Below are 23,409 nucleotides of genomic sequence, written 5' to 3' on the forward strand. Positions count from 1 at the left end.
GTTTTATGATATTTTAAATATTATTTCATAAAAAAAACAATTTCAAAAACTGATAAACATCAATGGTTTTCTCGAAATTTATTTGACAATATTTGAATTCTGAAGGATAACACAACAAAAAGTTGTAAAATAGTGATCAATTTGCCCCCGGATTACGGTAGTGATTTATTAAAAAAATATTAAATCGAAATGAGAGATAGAGATCTTTCTCATTTCTTTATGAAAAGTTTTATCAATTATAGGCACAATTCACGTTATGTGATTAAATACTTGTGTAATTCTAGGGCGGAATTCCTAGAGGTTTTCAAGTAGAATTCTGGGCAACCCAGAAGTCAAGAAAGGAATTCTGCTAGATTACAAGGATAATTTCTAAAGAATATACTAATGGAACTTCTTGGTTATCTTGTTATCATTTACAATATATAATTAATATATTGAATTGTTATATTTCGTTATGCATCTGTTGTTTCTACCTGCTTCAACATTTTGTTGTTTATTCATCCTTAACATAGAATAGATGTTCCAATAGTGGAGGTACTAAGCACGGTTCAACTTAATTAAACCCTCAAAATTCAAGTAGCGCAATAAAAGTACATATTATTGTTGTAATGGGAAGTAACGACAATTCACTTAATGAGAAAACTGATTTCATCGCAGTAACCATCGGCATGTCAGTGAAAAATAATACCTCCATCTGGTACACTGTTCCTTTAGTTGAGGTAAATTTTTAATTTGTGTTCCTATAGTTGCGGTATCCGGTGTTTTCTTATGGGATCCTCCACTATAGGAACACTTTACCGCAACTATTGGTACAAGTGAGAACAGTTTACGCAGTTTTGGTGGTATTTTATCAATTTTGAAGCAATTTGAACGATGTTTTTGGCTATTTCGTGTTTCAATAAGCTAAAACGTCGATTGGTGGTGTCGGATTTGCAACTAATTCAAGAAAATCAGTATAAACGCCACTAGCGCAACTATAGGAACACCCACAACTAATGGATCAATTACCCTAACGCTTTCTAGAGGAACTTCGCACCCATATTTTTTTCATGCTCCAAAAAGCAAAACTACAGAAATTAAGGAAAATAGGTAAATTGTATTAGTTTTAAAAAATGGCAGTGTTCTTATACGGGTGGCTGCTGATTTCTGAAAATCCATCTGTTATTGCTCAACAAATTTTGGGCATTTTGGGACAAATATTATACAATATTTACACATCTGACCCACCTGGAAAATCTTTATTTGCGGAATACACAGGCCTCTCAACCAAAGGACGAAGTCTGTGTGTCATATGTAGTAGATTGCAAAAAAGATTGGATATTTTTCCTTTATACTTAAAAAAACAGATGATTTCTCGTAATGCTTCCAAGCTCAACTATTAATATTTCTACATAAACTGAAAGTTCTTCATTTGAAACCTTCAAGTAGACATGTTGTCATAATGTGAGGGGTTCCAATAAATTGATCAAATGAAGTTAAGTATCTAGAGGTCATGCTGGATAAATTAATAACTTCCAAAAATCACTTCTTTGGGGTCATCATACGTTGAAAATAAAATTCGATTCGAATAAGGGCTCCCCAAAATCAACGCGATTTTTTACGGTGACAGAGACAAATAATTGCCGAGATTTCGCTGATGTTTCGCTGTATGCACAGATTGATGAGCGTGTCTAAGCCACAGCGATTCGATTTCGCAGCGGTTTTCGTCGCGTCAGTCTAGATGGTTCTATATAAAAGTGCTTGCAGTGACTCAACAACGAAATAACGTCGGTTTTTTGTCGCTGTCGCTGAAAAAAATCGCGTTGATTTGGGGGAGCTTATATTGTGCATTAACTTCTCATGGAGTCGGTTAATATTCAAACAATGCTAAGGAGACTAACCTAGTGTGCTGGTTAGAACACACGCCTCTCACGCCGAGGACCTGGGATCGAATCCCATCCCGAGATAGTCACATATGACTTCAAAAGATATCGTGATGACATCCTTTGGAAGGGGAGTAAACCCGTTGGTCCCGAGATGAACTGACCCAGGACTAAAAATTTCGTTAATAAAGCTATTACAAATGGTAAAGTAAGGTGCATATTGCGTCTTATTTAAATAAAACAGATGTAATAATTTGAATCATAAAAAAATGAAACATATTTAATAAAAGCAAAATGCAGAACAGTAAAAGTGGTCATTTATTTATTTTTTACGATCCTTCAACGACTGAAGATATGCAGCCAGCCCTGCCTGAAAATCGGAATTCATTACATTTTTGACGACTCGGTCGATATCCTGTAAAATAACAAACAAATAATGTCATATCTTTAAACGAATCGTATCTATTCTACTTACATCTTCTCTAGCTCGTTTCATATCTTCAATTTTCTTATTGCGCAGTAGTAATTTTGTAGCAGATCTGGCATAAGGTGACATGTTTTTAAATGTGTCCAAGTAATTGCATGCTTTATGCATTGCTTCCCCTTTGTCTGCCGCCAGTTCGTCCACCAAACCAATCTGTAAAAATAAGCAGTCAGAAGACTGACAAGGTAAACTGTTCGATGTCTATTACCTTCAAGGCTTCTTCTGAACTGAACATGGTTCCCTTGATGCACGCAATTTCAGCTTCCCGAGATCCAACGGTATTCCTCATAGTTTTCTGTAGCCATGGTGGAACGGCTAGGCCCAATTGAGTTTCATTGAGCCCAATACTAAAATTGGAACACATGATGCGGTATTCGCAAGTTAGGGCCAGCAAACAACCACCAGCCGGAGCGTGTCCCTAAGAAAAAAATAAGGAATTAGGCAATTGAACACTGAATCAAAACTTCATGTGTAATTCGACGAAATAATTACATTGATCAATGCAACGGTGGGAAATGATGTTCCGTACAACTTTGCCCACGTGTCTTGAAGATTTCTCCAAACGCTTCGCAGACGGTCCTCACTAGGGTTGACCATTTCCAAGACGTCCAAACCAGCACAGAAAACCTTGCTGGAAGGCTGAAAATATGCAACCATACTTATCATTGTGAATCACCAGTTCAGCGTCATTCAAACTGTAGTCTTACAGATGTCAGGATCATTCCCCTGATTTTCGACCGCTCCAATTCGTCAACGGTTTTGATGATTTCCGCCATGAATTCCAAACTAAGACTGTTCACAGGGGCCCTGTTCAAAATAACCGTGGCGTACCCGGTTTGGCTGTCCAACTCAGTTCTAACTAGGGGTCCGGTCGACGCGGTAGACGCCATAGTTCGTTGAAACGTTAGCAGTCTTGCAGGGTTTGCTATTTTTCGTAACATTGTCTGAAATATGGAGAAGAAAAGGTTAGTCTCAAGCTTTTGCGTGGCAGTCCACTTATTTTCATATCTTTCTCCGATTTCACCTTATGTGTTCATTATGCCCCTAATGATCATTACCCATTCGAACGAATTATCGAATCATACAATTTTTTCCAAACATAAAACACAAACTCGTTTGAAGCATTTTCCGTTAAAATTGAAAGAATACCATGTTGAAAACAATAAGGATGGTGTCCTGTCATTTGGCCGAGTGTCGTTTTACTGAACGCAATGAAAACCTTTTGACCCAATGCCATTTGGCCGAATCATGAACTAAAGTTAATCAAGCTTGTTAGGATGAAATTTTACCGATACAGTTGAAAACAGTAAATGTGGTTAAATTGATTGTGCAACTTCTCCCCGAAAGTCTTTTCCCCGAATGTCGTCTCCTAGTCGTTCAGTGACAGAACGATAAGCAATCAAAAGAAGAGGATATTTGATCATTCTTGATCAAAACATATATTACCAAATATGCGGAGGACGGTGAAACTGTAAAGAACACCCATTCAAATGAAGATGTATTCATATAATATGACCGGTTTGTTCACCACCCTGGAATGTATATAGTTATGGAAATTATAAGTGCCAAAAACATTTCGGGGAAATGGGCAATTCGGAGATACGGGCTTTTCAGGAACCTGACATTCTGGGAACTAACTTTCGGGAAAACGACATTCGGGGAACCGACATTCGGGAAAAATTAGCACAACTGGTTAAAATATTTGAAACAATAATATTTACCTGATTTGTTAACACTTGATATCCTGTCACAAATCGAAAACAAAACCAGTACTAAAAACAGTCAAAACATTACGACAAATTTTTATTAACATCATTTTGTATTATTTTTTTCTGGCTATGCACCACTGTGAGACGCCGCATAATTCTGGCTGCCTTCGACAAGAGTCGCTATAAATAATTATCAACGTACAAACATGTCGTCTATTCTACAGAAATGTGACAAACAAAATCTGCAACAACAATCTACTTGAAACAGTGACAAAAATACGTATTATACAACACTATGATTATCTGATTCAAAATCTTAGAACTCTCACGGTGTTGTTTACAATTCGAAAGGTCACTTAACCACGTACCTTCACTGCTATCTATGTAGATACACTACAGTAAAAACACCTAAATGTAATAATGAATTGGATTTTAATACAAAATGATTTTTATACAAGTAAACAATTGTCCAGCCTGTCCAAAGATCCAACAGAACTGGGTTATCAGCTCTCAGTTTTCAAGATTGGATAATGTCACGCATTACTTTCATATTTTCGAAATCGTTCACAGCAAGAGACGCAACACAAATCGTGTCACTTACAAATGTTGCACGATTTAGCCATGTTTGTTTCAACGCTCGATTCGATTTGGTAAATTTCTAATAGGATTTTCTAGCCTTTCGCTGTGCTGTACTGGATTTCTAGAGCATGGATAATTAATTACAACATTCAGTTCGATTTTCAAATCGAAACTAGGCCTATGAATGACGTTGAACACTATAATAAAACAGATTCCAGATTTACACACCATTTGACCAACTTCCAATACGATTTGTTAATAATACGCTGTATTCTTTTGTATTTCACTTCTTACGGATTGAATACTAATTAATTACAGAAATTATCCAATTACACTATCGATTAATATTAAAACCACTCTTGTAGATGACGTTAAACACGGGAATAAAACAGGTTTAAAATTTACACACTGATAGTACATACCGGGCCCAACATAAAAACCTGATTACGAAATTAATTGCGTTTGCCATTCCTTCCAAGGAAATCCGGCGCTTCTCATTCTGGACCAGAGAATACAACTTTTGCCACAATTTGGCGCAAAACTAGTTTAAGGTCATCCTGCTTGTAAGTCGAGCGGGTACACGGTGAAGAAAAGGCTGTCAGTGACCGAATCGGTGCAACGCACTGCAATGCAAAACGATTTTCGTGCTTGGGATAGTCGGGGGCTCGCGAGGACAACGATCTCGGGTTGTTAAACTGAGAAACATTTAGTAGGTTCTGAGGGAAAGTTGAACACACCCCTCAAGGATGGCAAGATTTTTCGAAGAAGTTTTGGTAATCTCTAAAGTACTATAAATACACAGATTTTGGGTTCTGGATATCATTCTCATCTCTCTACACTTCCAATCAACTTATCTGCTCAAAGAATATGGCATTCAAGGTATATTTTTGTTTTACATATTGTCTCAATCTATTGCAACCATTCATTTTCTCTATAGTTTGTGCTTTTGGCGACCCTTCTGGCTGCGGCGAATGCTGGAGTCATTGCTCTACACAGCCACGCATCGTCGCATCAATCGATCCAGCTCCATCATGCTGCTCCAGTGCATCATGTAGCTGGTGTCCATGCAGCTCCAGTGCACCATGTGGCCGCCATTCATGCTGCTCCAGTCCATCACACCCTCGTAAAGGAAGTCGAGCACCACGCTCCAGCTAACTACGAATTCTCCTATTCCGTGCATGATGAACACACCGGAGATATCAAGAGCCAGCACGAGACCCGCCACGGAGATGAGGTCCATGGACAATACAGTCTGATCGATTCCGATGGCCACCACCGCATTGTGGACTACCATGCCGATCATCACTCCGGATTCAATGCTGTTGTCCGTCGTGAGCCAACCAACGTCAAGATCGCTCAACCAGTGCACAAGGTTATTGCTCAGCCAGTGCATATTGCTACCCACGCTGTGGCTCCAGTTCACCATGCCACCATCTCGCACCATCATGCTGCTCCAGTTGTTGCTCATGTTTCGCATCACCAGCCCATCGTCCACTCCCACAGCACACACCACGTTGCTCCAGTGGCCCATGCTACCATCTCGCATATCACACCAGTTACCCACTACAGCCATAATGATGGACATCATTCCAGTGGTCACTACAGCCATTACTAGAGTCAACTTAAGCAACGATCTATCTCATCGAACCTGATAAAATAATTTAGAGAAATGTTCATAGAATAAAAATACAAATACTGATTATAGATTATTTTCTTCTAATTTATCTGCAACTATCGCCTAATTGCAAATGCGTCGGATAATAGGGCGATATTCAAAACTGAAAAGGCAATAGATGGCTCTTTTTCAATTCGCTCCCAAGAAGACAATTCGTCCGGTGGGGTGTGCTGCTGTCGTCATGATGATGGTTGACGAGAGCAATGTCAAACTCATTCATGGTTTCAAAACATTCGGAACAAAATATTTATTTTCACCGCTTACTTCACTTATGTATGAAATTGAATGAGATCCAATGGTAGAGAATTCATTTATCTACCCAATGGTATTCTTAGGGGCAGCGGAGAATGTCCCGAAGCGTGTTTTATTCAAGCGCAAAAATCGCGCAGGCGAAAGTTCCAATGAAACTAACCTCACATATCCTGGTTTTCCAACCTCAAACTAGTGCTCCTACCAGCCGGATCTCAATTTTTATGAAAGTAGTGCAATAATACAAAAAAACAAACATATGTAGAACATAGAGAATGGATATTATTACCTTTTCTGCCTAACTGTTTCACTGTGAACCGTCTTATATCAGGAAAATAAAACATTTTTCCCCACAGCGGCATGTGATGGATGCGTGAAAAATCAAATCTCTCATCATCTGACTAGTTGCGCTACCAAAGTATAGATGGCTAACAGTATGTTGCGTTTCGCGATTGGGAGCGTATGGTAGTAAAAACGAAATCCTGAAGCAAAGAGAGCACCACAGAAGATGAACTAAACACAAAAAGTTATGTATTCACTTTACACTTGATTTCTAATCACTACTTTTTTAATTCAGTTTCCTAATTCCAAGCAATTTACGATTTTCATTATTTTCCATACGTTTTGACAGTTCTCCGACTACCATTCTTCCATGCGCTTGTGTTGAAAGTTTGAGAAATTTGAGAATCCAGCGTAGCGCGATCAGTGAGGGGAATACAAACAACAGTGTCGCCGCTCGGCGGCCGGTAAGAGAAACTGAATGTTCGAAAGGTTGTTGTCTGTAATTTTTGCCGCTGGCGCCAACTGTTAGCGTTTGAGAACAAAATAAACAGTCGTTACCCTATTGTGAAATTCTCATTTTTTTCTCAAATAACAGAAAATATGCACAATTCATACTATTCAAAAACTATTGATTAATCTTTTAAATTTTACTACATAGAATTACATTGGGAATCATTTTCGTGAAAAAAGACATGCTCTCTCTTTGCAAATATTAAACAATTTGGCCTTCCTCAGCCAAGTGGTTAGAGACCGCGGCTACAACGCAAAGACAGCTGAAGGTGTGTGGGTTCGATTCCCGGTCAGCCCTGAATATTTTCGGAATGGAAATTTTCCTGACTTCTTTGGGCATAGAGTATCATCGTACTTGCCACACGATGTACGAATGTGAAAATGGTAAGTTTTGGCAACGAAAGCTCTTAGTTAATAACTGTAGAAGTGCTCATTGAATACTAAGTTGAGAGCAGGCTCTGTCTCCATGAGTAGGTAATGCAAAGAAGGAGAAGAAGGAGAAAAACAGTTAGAATGTGTTTGGGTGATTTTCAACAAAACCTTATCTTTGGTCAGCATGCCAATAATTTCATCAGAAATGTGCCAAATACTTGCATCAAAGATATTCACGATCTCCTGTTAAATCCAATGTATATTCTTACCACTAAACATCTACCCAGGGATCTCGCAAGAATTTTACCAATGGTCTTGTCATGAATCACCCGAAAAAAATCAATGAATACTTCATGAGGAAGCAAACTCTTTGAGGCATGTGTGCGTCAAATATCTTACTATGAATCAACTGAGAGTCTCACAAGAGGTCCGCTTATAATGGCTGGAAGAATGCACAATAAATCTAGGAGTCTCATCAAAAATCTCAAAAGGATTTTGTAGTAGTATTAAAACAAGCCTTACAATTGTCTAAAGGTCTCACCAGAAATCTACACAATTACCTCGCAATTCGCCAAAATCTCGCTTATAGAAATGTATTAATATTTTTTTCGCACGATCAGCATTGGGAAAAAAACTCGAAATAAAAGTTCAGAAATACTGTTTTGAGATCCTTGGAGTAATAACAGAGGGAAATCCTGCAGTATAGATAGGGGCATTTCTGGAAATATTCCTAGAGAATTTGTGCAGCTCTTGCGTTTCTGAAGATTACTCTGAAAGAATGACCATTTCAAATATTACAACTTTTATAAATTGCTATCAAATCAAATTCACACACTTCATTGACTATCCACTTGTACTCATCTCAATTCTAACATTGATAATCGCCAATATCTAAAAACATTCACATCTTTAAGCTTCAAAGCGTGCACACAAATCTTCTTGCTTATAATTTACGAAGAATAGTGTAGGCGATAAGATAATCACTTGTTATGATTATTGGCATCATTTTTATTTGAAGTAAATTAGGCATCAACGAACCTCTTCACTGCTCCTATTTACATAGTCAACGTAAGCGCCACTGACATTTTCAGCATATGTTTGTCAATTTGTCGAAAATTAACAAACAATTTTAGAATTTTTCCTCGCAGCTATTTAAATGAGGATTAGAACAAACGCCCTATCGATATTGAATCTTAGTATTTGTCATCATATGCTCAATAAAGTGGTTAGAATGCTGAAAATGTCAATGGCACTTACGTCGACTATGCAAATATGGGCAGGAATAGGAATAGGAAAAGTGGTGGTAAAATGAACAGCTTTAGGATATCACCTTGTTTTCAATGGAAAAATTACGATTGTTTGTAGTTCTATCGCACAACTTCAAAAATAGAGATGCTATCTAACAGGGCGACACAATTTCAGACAAAAAATGTTGAGTTTTCTCTTTTATTGTCACCAGAAATGATGGAAATGTTCATTATAGCTGCACTATGGGGGTACAATGAACAATTGTTGGTGGTATAATGAACATCATACGAAATAGTAAGCAAAGCTAAACAAACAAAATGAAAATTTCTATCACATTTCTGAAAATATATCTATAAATGATTGTAACTCATTAGAAAAAAAGTTCTAAAGGTGTCTGGTTTGACATCATATCATTACGATATTCAGGTCATTGAAAAACATCGAAACCTACGAGCTTGAAATTACATCCTCAAACTGATGTGAACGTTGTTTTCTAAAATCTCTGGTATCGGTGATGATTTCACTTCAATGTTACCTCTCAACACGAACACTCTAATTTATGTTCCTTATCGTCCGTATATATCATTGAAGTTTGATTTTCGTCCGTAATAAGCTCGGTATTCATTTTACCACCTCTTCCCCTATGTTAATAAAGCAGAGTATGTTGAGTAAACATTGCAAAATATTTTACACTCAGCTATTCAGTTTGAAGTTCGTTGTTCAACAATTTCTTGTCGACCATGAGCCATCGGAAGGATTTTTTCGTTAACGATTTTTTTTTTGACTTTCCATAATTGGAAAAAAGAGCTATTTTTTATAACTGTGAAATAATAGCATGCACATAAGAACACTAAGCTGAGAAGCAGAACCAGTTATCATATCACGCAAGGTAAAATAAGAATTTTATTGTTACAAAAAATCTTTTTTGACAATTTCTGATTGATTCGTTTGAATAAAACAACTAACAAGATTCAAAAATGACGTCCATCGTTTCACGAGATTTCTAGACCCCCCTCCAAACTCTGTCATGCTTTTGCCAATATGTTAAAATGTTTCAAACAAAACATATTTTAATATACTTGAAGTACGTCAAATGAAAGCTTTCAATCCATATTAAAGGAAGATTCCCCAGTAGTGGACGATAAAGCCACTAAATACATTTTTAAAAAATATTTGTTTAGGTGATCCTGAAACCCATTTATGCTCATACATTCATTTCAAACTATATCTTTATCGTTTGCCAAAACGAATCCGTTAAACAACCCTTTCCTATATTCACACTCCCAGGGTATTCTTGTGGAAGAGCAGGTAACTCAACAGCTCCCTTAAAACATGTAGCACATAAACATTTCCTTCCCATCCTCGAATTGACCTGCATTCGGACGCAGTTTGTTATAATAATGAAAACACCACTACTTACACATTGAGGATGCTACTGATCCCGAGTAGCGTCTTTTGGTATCCTGTGTAAATACAGCAACAACGGAGTCACGGCGCTCCAATAGGGTAATGACTGTTTATTTTGTTCTCAAACGCTAACAGTTGGCGCCAGCAGCAAAAATTACAGACAACAACCTTTCGAACATTCAGTTTCTCTTACCGGCCGCCGAGCGACGACACTGTTGTTTGTATGTCACCCACTGATCGCGCTACGCTGGATTCTCAAATTTCTCAAACTTTCAACACAAGCGCATGGAAGAATGGTAGTCGGAGAACTGTCAAAACGTATGAAAAATAATGAAAATCGTAAATTGCTTGCAATTAGGAAACTGGATCAAAAAAATAGTGATTACAAATCAAGTGTAAAGTGAATACATAACTTTTTGTGTTTAGTTCATCTTCCGTGGTGCTTTCTTTGCTTCAGGATTTCGTTTTTACTACCATTGAAAAAGAGCCATCTATTGCCTTTTCAGTTTTGAATATCGCCCTATTACCGTTATTATCAAATAAAATATACCATCCAAACGGCAGTCGGCAGCTTATTCCTGACGTTGTTCTGCACCTCTGGGCCGAATTTGAAAAAAAAATCCTTAGTCAGAATTTTGAGTTACGCCCTTTTGAAGTTTATATGATAAAAATCACATGATATATGCCACGTTAACTTGTTTTAACAAATAGATTATAATAAAAATATGTAGTTTTAATTTTTTTATCTCGTTTTACTTTTTCTTAAAATTTATCTATACCCACATTTGAAAAAGGCCAATGCTATGTTTAGTTATTACTAATCAGCCAATGCACGAAAAATTATATTCACCCATCTAACGCCTAATAGTGATTTTAGGAAATTGTACGAAGCATTCTGATATGTATGAAAAATTCTTGGACAGGATATTTAGCACATCGATTTTTGGTTCTTTATTTTAAATAAAAACAAACAAGTTAATAATGTTTATTTTGTTAAAATTCAAACAATTTTGACTTGACTATGACTTCTTTCAACATTTAATAGCCTGAAAAAGTTCACAATAAAAGGACAAAATTTTGCTGAATCAGCGTTTAATATTCTCACATTCTGAAAATAAATTTTACAAACTCAACATCGTTGCATAGACATCTAGTCAGGATTTTCATAGAATTCAATACGTAGTTTTCGTAAATTCTTGACAAGGTTACAATATAACCCCAGACATGATTTTGACAGAATCTTAGGCGAATTCATAGTAAAACTTTGAGCAAGTTTCTTCTGAAATCTTGGACTACATTCTCAATTATTTCACGGTAGAATTACGAAATATATATATCAAGCAAGATTCTGAAAGAATCCTTAGCACAATTCTTGTATAATCCTAAACAATTTTTTCACTAAATTCTGACCAAGATTTTCTGAAAAGCTCGATCAGGATGTTCACACATTTCGGACCATGATTTGCACACAATCCTATGCGGGATTTCGAAAAATATTATGTAGAATTTCTCAATTCTAAGAATATTTTTTATAAAATGTTCGGCATTATTCTCACGGGATCAAAAAAGTCTGTGTAGGGTTCTGTTAGGCTGAGCAATATATTCTTGGTAGGATTATTGCATTATTCCGACATCCAGCAGGATGCTTAACAGCAAGTATCTGGTGCAATAGTTAGCACACACACACACGCCACTGAGGAGTTGGCATCTAATCACATCCCCAAGATAGTCACTTATGACAAAAAAAAAGTTATAGTGAACACTTTCTTCGGAAATAAGTAAAGCCATCGGTTTCGAGATGAACTAGCCCAAACCTCGATAATAAAGAAAAAAACAAACAATAAACGTATCTGAACGCGAATAGGGTCCTAATCAAATTTCGATCTAATTTGTCAAAAGAAAAAAACACGTCATCACATATGAGTAAATGCGTACAAATTGTACATTTATTCTAAAAACATTTCATCTACATTACTTTATCAGGTTCAACGAGCTAAAATTTCAGGTAATCTTTCGGTAGCATTCTAGTAATGACTGTAGTGACCACTGGAATGATGTCCATCATGATGGCTGTAGTGAGCAACTGGTGCGATATGCGAAATGGTAGCATGGGCCACTGGAGCAACATGTTGGGTGCTGTGAGAGTGGACGATGGGCTGATGATGCGAAACGTGAGCAACAACTGGAGCAGCATGATGGTGGGAAACGGTAGCATGGTGAACTGGAGCAGCATGATGGTGCGAGATGGTGGCATGGTGAACTGGAGCCACAGCGTGGGTAGCAATATGCACTGGCTGAGCAATAACCTTGTGCACTGGTTGAGCGATCTTGACGTTGGTTGGCTCACGACGGACAACAGCATTGAATCCGGAGTGATGATCGGCATGGTAGTCCACAATGCGGTGGTGGCCATCGGAATCGATCAGACTGTATTGTCCATGGACCTCATCTCCGTGGCGGGTCTCGTGCTGGCTCTTGATATCTCCGGTGTGTTCATCATGTACGGAATAGGAGAACTCGTAGTTGGCTGGAGCGTGGTGCTCGACTTCCTTCACGAGTGTGTGATGGACTGGAGCAGCATGAATGGCGGCCACATGGTGAACTGGAGCGGCATGGACAGCAGCTACATGATGAACAGGGGCAGCATGGTGAAGCTGGATTGATTGATGCGACGATGCGTGGCTGTGTGGAGCAATGACTCCAGCATTGGCCGCAGCCAGAAGGGTCGCCAAAAGCATAAACTGTTAAAATATATTACAATAAGGATGTAATCATTATGAGAATGTTAAATTTAGAAATTGAATCTACCTTGAATGCCATTTCTACAGATATGTTTTCAGTTGCTCTCGTAAAATGAGAATGATTTCCAGAATGTCCACTGTTCGTTTTTATAGTTCAACGGTTAGTAAAAGTAGGGAATCCTGTGCCCATCAAGGGTGTGTACACTTTCTCAATTGTAACAGCCAATCAGGAGTCGGTGTCCTTGCAAGCCCCCTTCACTGTCACCAAGACGAACCGATTGTTTTTGGTTTATTCTAGATATTGCAAGCCGCCTAGTCGCGTCAATAACCCATGCACAAACGACCTTAAACTTGTTCCGTCCGTCACGACCAATCATCACATTGAAGCGCCCCTCGAAGCCCATCTCTGGAAAGCAGTAGTTCATTTTAAAACATTCATGATTAGTTGTATTTGAGCCACGAAGAAGATCAGAAGTAAATTTGTTAAAAGTAGATTTTTGTGTTTAATTTAAGGCTCTGCCACCAAGTGTCCAGTCTAGGTCCCGGAGAAACCCAGCGATTTCACTGTGGACTCGACAAGTTCATTTGAGCCAGCTTTGATACAGGAGAAACCCAGCGATTTCGTCCCTAGTCTTAGCCCTCCAAGTTCCATCTACGTTCCCCAGCCGGAACAATTTGGTCCAAACGAACCGGACGCAGCGACCGTTGGATCAGCGAAGCTGCAGTAAAAGTGTGCAAACAAGTCGCAACAGGAATCGCATACAGTGAAGAGTTTTTCGAACTAGCGTCACAACGAGCGCAAGTTAGAAGTGAACAGTGAGTGAATTATGTCGAATGAACACCCTCCACCGCCGCCGCCGGCGTCATCGCGGCAAAACATTGGAAATGAAGTGCGACAAGAAGAAAATGAACAGGATTTGCTCCCATCGTTACCGCAGTCCCCTGAACACAGTGGTGAATTCCGTGGATTTGAAGAGTGGGAGATCGCTACGGATGCCGGCACCGCGAAGAAAATAAGTGTACTTGCCAGGCAACGTTCAGAAGTGCAACGTAAGTTGTTGCGGCTCAACAGTACGATTCGACAGGGAAGGAGTTTTGGATTAGCCCAATTGAACATGATGATGAACAAACTTTCAACTGCATATTCGGAGTTCATCGGCGTCCACAATCAAATTTTGTGTCTCGTTCCGGATGAAGCCGTACCAGAACAGCAACGCACGTCCGATGCATTTGAGGATCTACATGATTACCTCAGCACATCTGTTGAAGATCTAATTTTGAGGATGAAGCAAGCAAACAACGCTCCGTCTGCCACACCACAGGTGATCATTCAACAACAGCCGCTGAAGGCTCCTATACCCACCTTCGACGGGAACTACGAAAGCTGGCCAAAATTCAAGGCAGTCTTTCAAGACTTAATGGCCAACTCCGCTGACACAAACGCAATCAAATTATACCACTTGGACAAAGCTTTGGTAGGGGCGGCAGCAGGAGTTTTGGATGAAAGTATCATCAGTCAAGGCGACTATGACCAAGCCTGGAATGTGTTGCAAGACCGCTACGAGAATCTGCGAGTTATCGTCGAGTCACACATACGAGGGCTACTCAATTTGAAGAAAATGACAGTAGAATCACACAGGGAACTTCGACGGCTTCTTGATGAGTCAACCCGACATGTTGAAAGTCTTCGATATTTGAAGCAGGATTTGTCCGGGATATCTGAGCATATCATTGTGTATGTAATCACCAACGCTTTGGACAAATCAACGCGCAAGGCTTGGGAATCTACTCAGAAGCGAGGAGAGCTACCTCGATATAATGCTACTATCAACTTTTTGAAGAATAGATGCCAGATTCTCGAAAATTGTGAACCTGCGACCCCCACAATGACCGTAACAACACAACCATATAAACCCAAATCCACCCTGCCTCTATCGAAGATACCAGCACAGAAAAGCAACGCTGCAACGACAAATGCTGCCTCAACCTTCATGGAATCCTGTGAATTCTGCAGCGGTGCGCATTTGAACTTCCAGTGTCCCACTATCAAGAACATTCCCGTCTCACAGAAGCTGGAAAAAGTTCGCACTGCCAGCATGTGCTTCAATTGTCTCCGAAGAGGACACCGATCAAGCAACTGCCCCTCCAATAATTCGTGTCGTAAATGTCAAAAGCGGCACCACACCATTCTGCACGAAGATAACATGTAGGAATCCAGTCAAAATGAGCAGCCAATCACCATGTGTTCAACGCCAGAAACTGGAAAAAATCCGGATGATAATCTTGTTCAAGAACCACCGGTATCGACCACGTGTTCGTTCAGTTATGGTCAGTCAACAAAGAATGTACTTTTGTTGACAGCTGTAGTTGATGTCATCGACCGGAACAACCAACACCATAATTGCCGTGTGCTTCTCGACAGCGGGTCACAGGTGAATTTTGTAACAGAGGAAATGGCCAATGTACTTGGATTCCCTAAGCAACCAGCCAACGTATCAATTACTGGGATTAATGCCTTGAAAACAATCGCCCGAGAAAAAACGTTTGTCAAGCTCCGATCCAAACATGAGAACTTCATCGCTAATATCGAATGTTTGATAACGCCCAGAGTAACAGGTACTGTCCCAACAACCAAACTGGATATCACGAGGTTGCCTATTCCCAATAACATCCAGCTTGCCGATCCAACATTCCATGTTCCGGGGAAAATCGACTTGTTGGTCGGAGCAGAACTTTTCTTGGATCTGTTGAAGCCTGGTCAACATGTTATTGCAGAGAACCATCTGCAATTGAAAGACACACACCTGGGTTGGGTGGTTGCAGGATCAGTCAATCCACACCATCCGTTCGAAGAAGTTGCTCAGCTCTCAAATCTTGCTTCTATCAACGTTGTGGAGAACATAGTACGCAAATTTTGGGAAATTGAAGAATTGTCCGACGCATCGCCATTGACAGTCGAAGAGCAGTCTTGTGAGACTCACTTCAAATCAACTACCAAACGTGATCTTGATGGGCGATTTATTGTGAATCTACCGCTGAAGGATAATTATGCAGAATTGGATGATTGCAGAGCGTTGGCATTGAAGAGATTTCTAATGCTGGAGAAGCGATTGGCGCGAGATCCAGAGCTCCGTCTACAATATGCCGATTTTATAAGAGAATACGAAGCTCTTGGACATTGTCACGAGGTGCACGAAGCCGACGACACACCAAACCGAACGGTACACTATATGCCACATCACGCCGTTCTGAGACCATCCAGTTCGAGCACGAAGTGCCGCGTAGTGTTCGATGCAAGCGCGAAATCATCTTCGAAGCCATCACTAAATGACGTACTGAAAATTGGCCCAACCGTCCAAAGAGATTTGTTCTCTATTATGTTGGGATTCCGAAGCCATGTTATTGCATTTTCGGCGGATATCACAAAAATGTATCGCCAAATACTCGTGGCTCCCGAAGATACTTGCTTCCAAAGGATTTTCTGGAGAGAACAACCATCGGATCGTTTGCGAACTCTGGAATTAAATACAGTCACCTATGGAACTGCGTCTGCTCCGTACCAGGCCACTCGATGTCTAATGCAGTTGGCTGAAGAAGAATCACCAAGTTTTCCAATCGGTTCCCGCATCATTAAGGAAGATTGCTATGTCGATGATGTCTTGTCTGGCGCTAATACTGTCGAAGAAGCTATCGAGTGCCAGCGCCAGTTGAAGGAAATGCTTGCCAAAGGATGCTTCCCTATACACAAATGGGGCTCCAATTCAGCTGAATTTTTGGAAACCATACCTCCCGAAGAACGCGAAAAGCAGCTATCGTTGCAGGAATATGGAGCGAATGAAGCCATCAAGGTGTTGGGACTTCTCTGGGATCCGAACAGTGATCATCTCCTCATTGCCCATCAATATAACAGGATTTCGGGGAAGGACCTGCCGCCAACTAAACGGACAATCTATTCGCAAATAGCAAGATTGTTTGATCCCATCGGCCTGTTTTCTCCATTTATCGTCGTCGGAAAACTTCTTATGCAGCAACTTTGGAAAACCAGCACGGGTTGGGATGATGTCGTAAACGAACAGCTGCAACAGCAATGGTCCACGTTCGTAAAAGCCCTGCCTCAATTGAACTTGATTAAGGTCCCACGATGTATACAACTACCAGAAGCTGTGGCATATGAACTTCATGGATTCGCCGACTCATCAGCAGTGGCGTACGGTGCATGCCTTTACATTCGAAGCATTTTCTCTGATGGATCAGCTACTGTACGTCTCCTCACAAGCAAGTCCAAGGTCGCACCACTACACGAGTTGTCAATCCCAAGGAAGGAATTGTGCGCTGCTTTATTGTTGGCTCGTCTGCTGGATAAGGTGTTCCCTGCTTTGTCTATAAGCATGCAGGATACTGTACTTTGGTGCGACAGCACAATAGTTTTAGCCTGGATGAAGAAGCCATTAGATCGACTACATGTGTTTGTGCGCAACCGCGTGGCGGAAATTCAAAACTTAACCAGCGAGTATAAATGGTGTTATGTTCGTTCCGAATGTAATCCGGCAGACGTAGTATCGCGTGGACAACTACCAGATGAACTGACAACCAATAACCTTTGGTGGAATGGTCCGGAATATCTCAATACGAAACACTACGAAGTAGACGAACCTGAAGAAATACCCGAACAATCACTGCCTGAAATGAAACAGATTATCGTAATGTCAGCCGTTGAACTGGAACCGTTGCCGTTATTTTCCAAGTACAGCAGTTTTCGCAAATTACAACGTATTGTTGCTTACATTCTACGATTCGCGAATAACTGCCGGAAAAAGAATCGTTCAGAACGCATCGCATCACCTCAACCGACTATCGCTGAGTTGCAATGTTCAACGTTAGCAATTTTCAAGATGGTACAACAAGTGCACTTCATGGATGAAATTCAGCGTCTTCGTTCGAATAAACCTTGTAAAAGACTTGGAAATCTTCGACCTTATATGGAAAACGGCCTGCTTCGTGTCGGAGGCCGGCTCTCTAATTCCCAGTTACCCTATCCATCGAAGCATCCTATCATTCTACCATGTAAAGATCTTGTTGTAAAGATGTTCATAAGCACAATGCACAACGAATTGCTTCATCCCAGCCAAGCAGTACTCATCAACTTTATTCGACAGCGTTATTGGTTACTTAACGCTCGTTCAACAGTTCGACAAGTGACACGAAAGTGTGTCAAATGTTTTCGTGTCAACCCACCAGAATCCGTGCAATTGATGGGGAATCTTCCTCGACCTCGCATCGTGCCATCGCCACCCTTCGCAATAACCGGTGTCGACTATGCCGGTCCGTTTTTGGTGCGTCAAGGATCCTACCGCCCAAAACTTGTCAAGGCTTATGTGGCTGTGTACGTTTGCATGACGACCAAGGCTTTACATCTTGAGATTGTTTCTGATTTGACATCCGAAGCATTCTTGGCGTCGCTTAGAAGGTTCATCAGTCGCAGAGGACTCGTCCAACAGTTACATTCAGACAATGCAACCAATTTTAAGGGTGCGAATCACGAGCTGCATCAATTGTATCGTCTCTTCATGGATCAGCCCACACTCGATCAAATACGTGAGTATTGCGAAACTCGTGAAATTGATTGGCAATTTATCCCGCCAGACGCCCCAGAGTTCGGTGGACTCTGGGAATCCGCCGTAAAGTCGACAAAAACGCATTTGAAGAAAATTTTGGGCAACGCAAGCTTGACCTTCGAGGAATTTTCCACCGTACTAACCGAAATCGAAGCGGTGCTCAACTCAAGACCATTGTTCAGCATTTCAACTGATCCAGATGATCCTCTGGTAATAACTCCAGCACATTATTTGATTGGCCGGCCTCTAATTGCACCCGCTGAACCATCTTTGGAAAACGTGAAGGTTAGTCGTCTAAGTCGATGGCAACATTTGCAACTAATGCGCGAGCATTTTTGGCGTGCCTGGAGTAAGGACTACTTGCATTCATTGCAACCACGCAAGAAAAATCGTATGATGATGCCAAATCTGCGACCTGGTATGGTCGTACTCGTTCATGATAAAGCATTGCCACCGCTAAAATGGAAAATGGGAAGAATTACTACCGTATACCCTGACAAGGAAGGACTAGTGCGTGTTATAGATGTTTTCGTCGATGGATCAATTTTTCGTCGATCCATAACCAAGGTGTCTGTTCTTCCCATTGAGGATAACAAATTGCAGGAGCCGAATAATCTTGCAACGTAGTTACAACCGGGGGAGTATGTTCCGTCCGTCACGACCAATCATCACATTGAAGCGCCCCTCGAAGCCCATCTCTGGAAAGCAGTAGTTCATTTTAAAACATTCATGATTAGTTGTATTTGAGCCACGAAGAAGATCAGAAGTAAATTTGTTAAAAGTAGATTTTTGTGTTTAATTTAAGGCTCTGCCACCAAGTGTCCAGTCTAGGTCCCGGAGAAACCCAGCGATTTCACTGTGGACTCGACAAGTTCATTTGAGCCAGCTTTGATACAGGAGAAACCCAGCGATTTCGTCCCTAGTCTTAGCCCTCCAAGTTCCATCTACGTTCCCCAGCCGGAACAAACTAGTTTCATGCAAAAGCATTTTTAGTGGACCGGTGAAGAGGGAATCGGATTTCCTTCAAAGGAGAATACATGCGTACGTCCAAAATCTGATTACTATACTAAACTAGATTGGTAGAAGGAACTATTAATTCAAAGTCAGCGATAAGTAAATGGTAATTTCATCCTAATTTGATAAAACAAATTTAAGATTTTATTAACATTTTGTTAACAACATATTACATTTCATTTGCCGTAGCAGTACAGATTTTTTACAGGTGAGTTGATTTCACCTGCTTATAAGAGAAAAACACGTTTTCAGTTTACTTAACCTAAATATATAACGCATAAATCGTGGCAATAGGAGATTGTAACGATTTTTGCCTGAAATTATTAATTATTTTATTTGACATTTGTTCCAATGTTTCAACATTGGATATTCTATGTAACTCATTGGCTTTCTTCCTGGTATTACAACAACTAGTCCATATTGGTACAGCATACAATATGTCTGGCCTGAAAATGTTTGAATATCATAAGCTTGTTCTTAAGACAAAGTTTTGATTTTATATTAATAAGGGGATAGATACATTTTACATATGTGTTACATTTGGCTTCAATGCCCTCAATGTGATTTTTGAAAGTTAAATTCTTATCTAGCATGAGCCCTAGCTAGTTAACTTCATCTGACCCATTTATTGGAACCCCTCTCAACGTAACAACATGTCTTTTTGAAGGTTTCAAATAAAGAGCTTTTGGTTCATGTGGGAATATTATTAGTTCAGTTTTGGAAGCATTAGGAGTATGAAGCATTTGCAAGTATGAAGAAAAAATATCCAAACTTTTTTGCAATCGACTACAGATAACACGCAGACTTCGTCCTTTGGCGGAGAAGCCTGTGTCATCTCCAAACAAGGATTTTTGACATCCCTGAGGTAACTCAGATGTGAAAATATTGTATTCTATTGGTCCCAAAATGCTGCCTTGAGGAAAACCAGCTCTTACAGGAAGTCTTGCAAACCTGGAGTTCTGATGACTAACCTGAAGTGTACAATTTGACAGATAATTTTTTATTTATTCTAACAATGTATGTTGGAAAATTAAAGTTTTTTTAATTTTACGATCAAGCCTTCATGCCAAACATTGTCGAATGCTTTTGCTATGTCTAGAAGAGCAAGACCGTAAAACAGCCTTCAGATTTGTTGGAACCGATCAAATTTGTTTCATGTAAAAGTTGATGAGAGGTCGAATGTCCATGGCGGAATCCGAACTGTTCATTGGCAAAAATTTAATTTTCATTGATGTGGGCCATCATTCTGTTCAATATGACCTTATCGAAAAGTTCTCTGATGGAGGAAACCAAACTGATTGGATGATAGCTGGAAGCTTCTGCAAGATTTTTGTCTGGTTTCAAAATTGGTACAACCTTAACATTTTTCCATTTGCCAACTGAAAACATTTGTTAAATATATCAACTAAGAATGATGAGCTACTTTCACCTCTTCCAAATCAGTCTCCCAGGAATTTCCTAAATCGTTCTCTTGATTGAGAATATTTTCGAAGTCCTGAGTAAATTGATTTTCTATCGAAGTGGTAAGTCCTAAATTAAGCGCGCACAATCGCTTTCAAACTGCATAGCAAGTTTTTGTGCTTTTTCGCAATTAGTTAGTAATAATTTATTTTCCTCTTTCAATGCCGCAATTAGCTTCTGAGGTTTTTTTAAAAACTATAAATAACTTAAAAAGGGCTTAGAACCAGGGTTTGATTGAAAAATTGTATTTTCAAAATTTTTGTTTCCTTATGGAGAAAATCTTTTTTTTTTAATTTCTTTCTGCAGATCCAGCCATATAATTTTTATAGCAGGATCGCGAGTGCGTTGATATAGTCTTCTCACGTTTTTAAGACGGATCAAGAGTTAAAGATCATCGCCTATAACCACGGATTCGAAGTTTACATTTTGGTATTGCAATGCCTCTTGCTTCAACAATGGAATTAGTTAAAGTTTCGATATGAAGTTTATGTCAATATCAAGTTGTGTTTGCATGAGCATGAGCAAGCCTGGGACACGGTTATATGAAAAAATAGAATCTCGCTCCAGTCCACTTTTTGGATTGCGTTTAGGTCCCATAACAACTGTGCAAAATTTCAGCTCGATCGGAGAAACTATATTTTAGCGCCAGCCGGTCAAAGTTTGTATGGGATTTACTATGGGAAAACTTACTTTTACAAAGAAAAATCGCCAGAGATCGCCCATTGTCCTCTATAAATATACTGAATACAGATCTCGATAGGTATTTCTACGATGAACAACATTGCCGAAGACCGCAAAGCAATTCGATGCTTGCGAAAAAAGTTATTAAGCATAGAATATTCGGAAATTTGGCCCGATTTTGTTATTATTGTTATCCCTTTACGTGTTAATCAACGTCGCCTTGCCAATAGGTTTTCATTGAATAACTTTTTTCACAAGTGTCGGATTGTTTCGCGGTCTTCGGCAATATTCTTCATCTTAAAAATACATATCGAAATCTGTGTTCAGAATTTTAGAGGACAATAGGCGACCTCTGGCGATTTTTCTTTGTAAAAGTAAGTTTTCCCATAGTAAATCCCATACAAACCTTGAACGGCTGGCGCTAAAATATAATTTCTCCGATCGAGCTGAAATTTTGCACAGGTATTATGAAACCCAAATGCAATCCAAAAAGTGTACTGGAGCGAAAATCTAAATTTTGTCCCACACTAATGAGCATAGATGACCGAACAATTCGTAGTTGCTACTCAGTGATTGACCAGAACAATCGAAGTTGCACAGGAAATTTATGAATGGGGCTTGGGATTAGCTTACCATTCTTCAATGTGCACAAATCGAGAGCTCAAATTTTAAAAGTCAATAACGACGCCGGCCACGTCCTTACGTTCATCGGGGAAGGGAAGGAATGTTAGTTAGACAACCGTTGTTACTAGAGACCGAGTATACCTCTGCATCTCCACAGTTGTCATGGAAAGGATATTGGGTTAGTGGGATAAGGTAAAGATCTGGGAGTCACCAATGGTTGGTGATGCGATCCATGATATAATCACGCTTAATCGTATTCGCGATATTATTCGATAAACGCATTGTACCCCGAACATGTGTCTATCACTCGCCCGCGCAAGACCAAGCGACTCGATCAATAGATCAAACACTACTAACGATCCGCGGCGCTTTTTCATTTCACTACTCGACCGACGCGTGACATGTTTGATCCTGCTCTCGTCACTTGTCCCCGCAGGAGCAAGCGTCAAGGTCGAAAGATCAAACACAACTCTGTCAATATCAAGTTTTGTTTGCAAAGAAATACTAACACCAAATTTCTATCAACGTATGCTTCATATATATTCCACTCGGCTCGAAAATAATTTAATCCTCAGCGTGAGACGAACCTCCGTAAATCATGCGTTTAGCATCCATGTGGCAATGTTTTGTACCATGACCCCACTTTCGGCACTGAGTGGGGCTCTGGAAATTTCCTCCAGGTTCTTGGAAAACTCAACTAATATTCACTCATATAACAAACACCATTATGGCAGTTTTATTCAGCATCAAGTTTAATAACATATCAATGATTTTCATGGCCAACCTTTGTTCAGGCGTTGTTCACACAAATTTGGAGAAACTTTAAAGCATGTCGTTGAATCCCAACTTTATTTTTCAGCTTTTAAAACGTTTTACAAGCATTTAGTTCAGCTTTT

General features: G+C 39.7%; 3 protein-coding genes across 4 annotated transcripts; 1 reads left to right on the forward strand and 2 right to left on the reverse strand.

Moving 5' to 3' along the window:
* Positions 1-2,112: 2,112 nt before the first annotated feature.
* Positions 2,113-4,580, reverse strand: LOC5565360 (enoyl-CoA delta isomerase 1, mitochondrial). 2 transcript variants are annotated; one of them, XM_021845297.1, is made up of 7 exons: positions 4,424-4,577; positions 4,068-4,118; positions 3,054-3,290; positions 2,839-2,985; positions 2,555-2,764; positions 2,338-2,499; positions 2,113-2,277 (listed from the first exon to the last, which is right to left on the reverse strand). In XM_021845297.1, exons 3-7 carry the CDS (start codon positions 3,285-3,287, stop codon positions 2,185-2,187), a joined length of 846 nt encoding a protein of 281 aa, XP_021700989.1. In that variant the 5' UTR covers positions 3,288-3,290; positions 4,068-4,118; positions 4,424-4,577; the 3' UTR covers positions 2,113-2,184. The 2 variants fall into 2 exon arrangements, with proteins under 2 accessions (XP_021700989.1, XP_001649721.2); XM_001649671.2 differs by lacking the exon at positions 4,068-4,118 and having other exon boundaries at positions 4,424-4,580.
* Positions 4,581-5,286: 706 nt separating this feature from the next.
* LOC5565392 (cuticle protein 8) lies at positions 5,287-6,338 on the forward strand. The gene is made up of 2 exons (XM_001649672.2): positions 5,287-5,513; positions 5,572-6,338. The coding sequence occupies exons 1-2, from the start codon at positions 5,502-5,504 to the stop codon at positions 6,247-6,249; spliced, it is 690 nt and encodes a 229-aa protein (XP_001649722.2). The 5' UTR covers positions 5,287-5,501; the 3' UTR covers positions 6,250-6,338.
* Positions 6,339-12,314: 5,976 nt separating this feature from the next.
* LOC5565371 (cuticle protein 8) lies at positions 12,315-13,221 on the reverse strand. Its single transcript, XM_001649673.2, has 2 exons — positions 13,186-13,221; positions 12,315-13,118 (listed from the first exon to the last, which is right to left on the reverse strand). Exons 1-2 carry the CDS (start codon positions 13,195-13,197, stop codon positions 12,402-12,404), a joined length of 729 nt encoding a protein of 242 aa, XP_001649723.2. The 5' UTR covers positions 13,198-13,221; the 3' UTR covers positions 12,315-12,401.
* Positions 13,222-23,409: the final 10,188 nt, after the last annotated feature.

Source organism: Aedes aegypti, chromosome 2, assembly GCF_002204515.2.
Source record: "Aedes aegypti strain LVP_AGWG chromosome 2, AaegL5.0 Primary Assembly, whole genome shotgun sequence".
Taxonomy (NCBI): domain Eukaryota; kingdom Metazoa; phylum Arthropoda; class Insecta; order Diptera; family Culicidae; genus Aedes; species Aedes aegypti.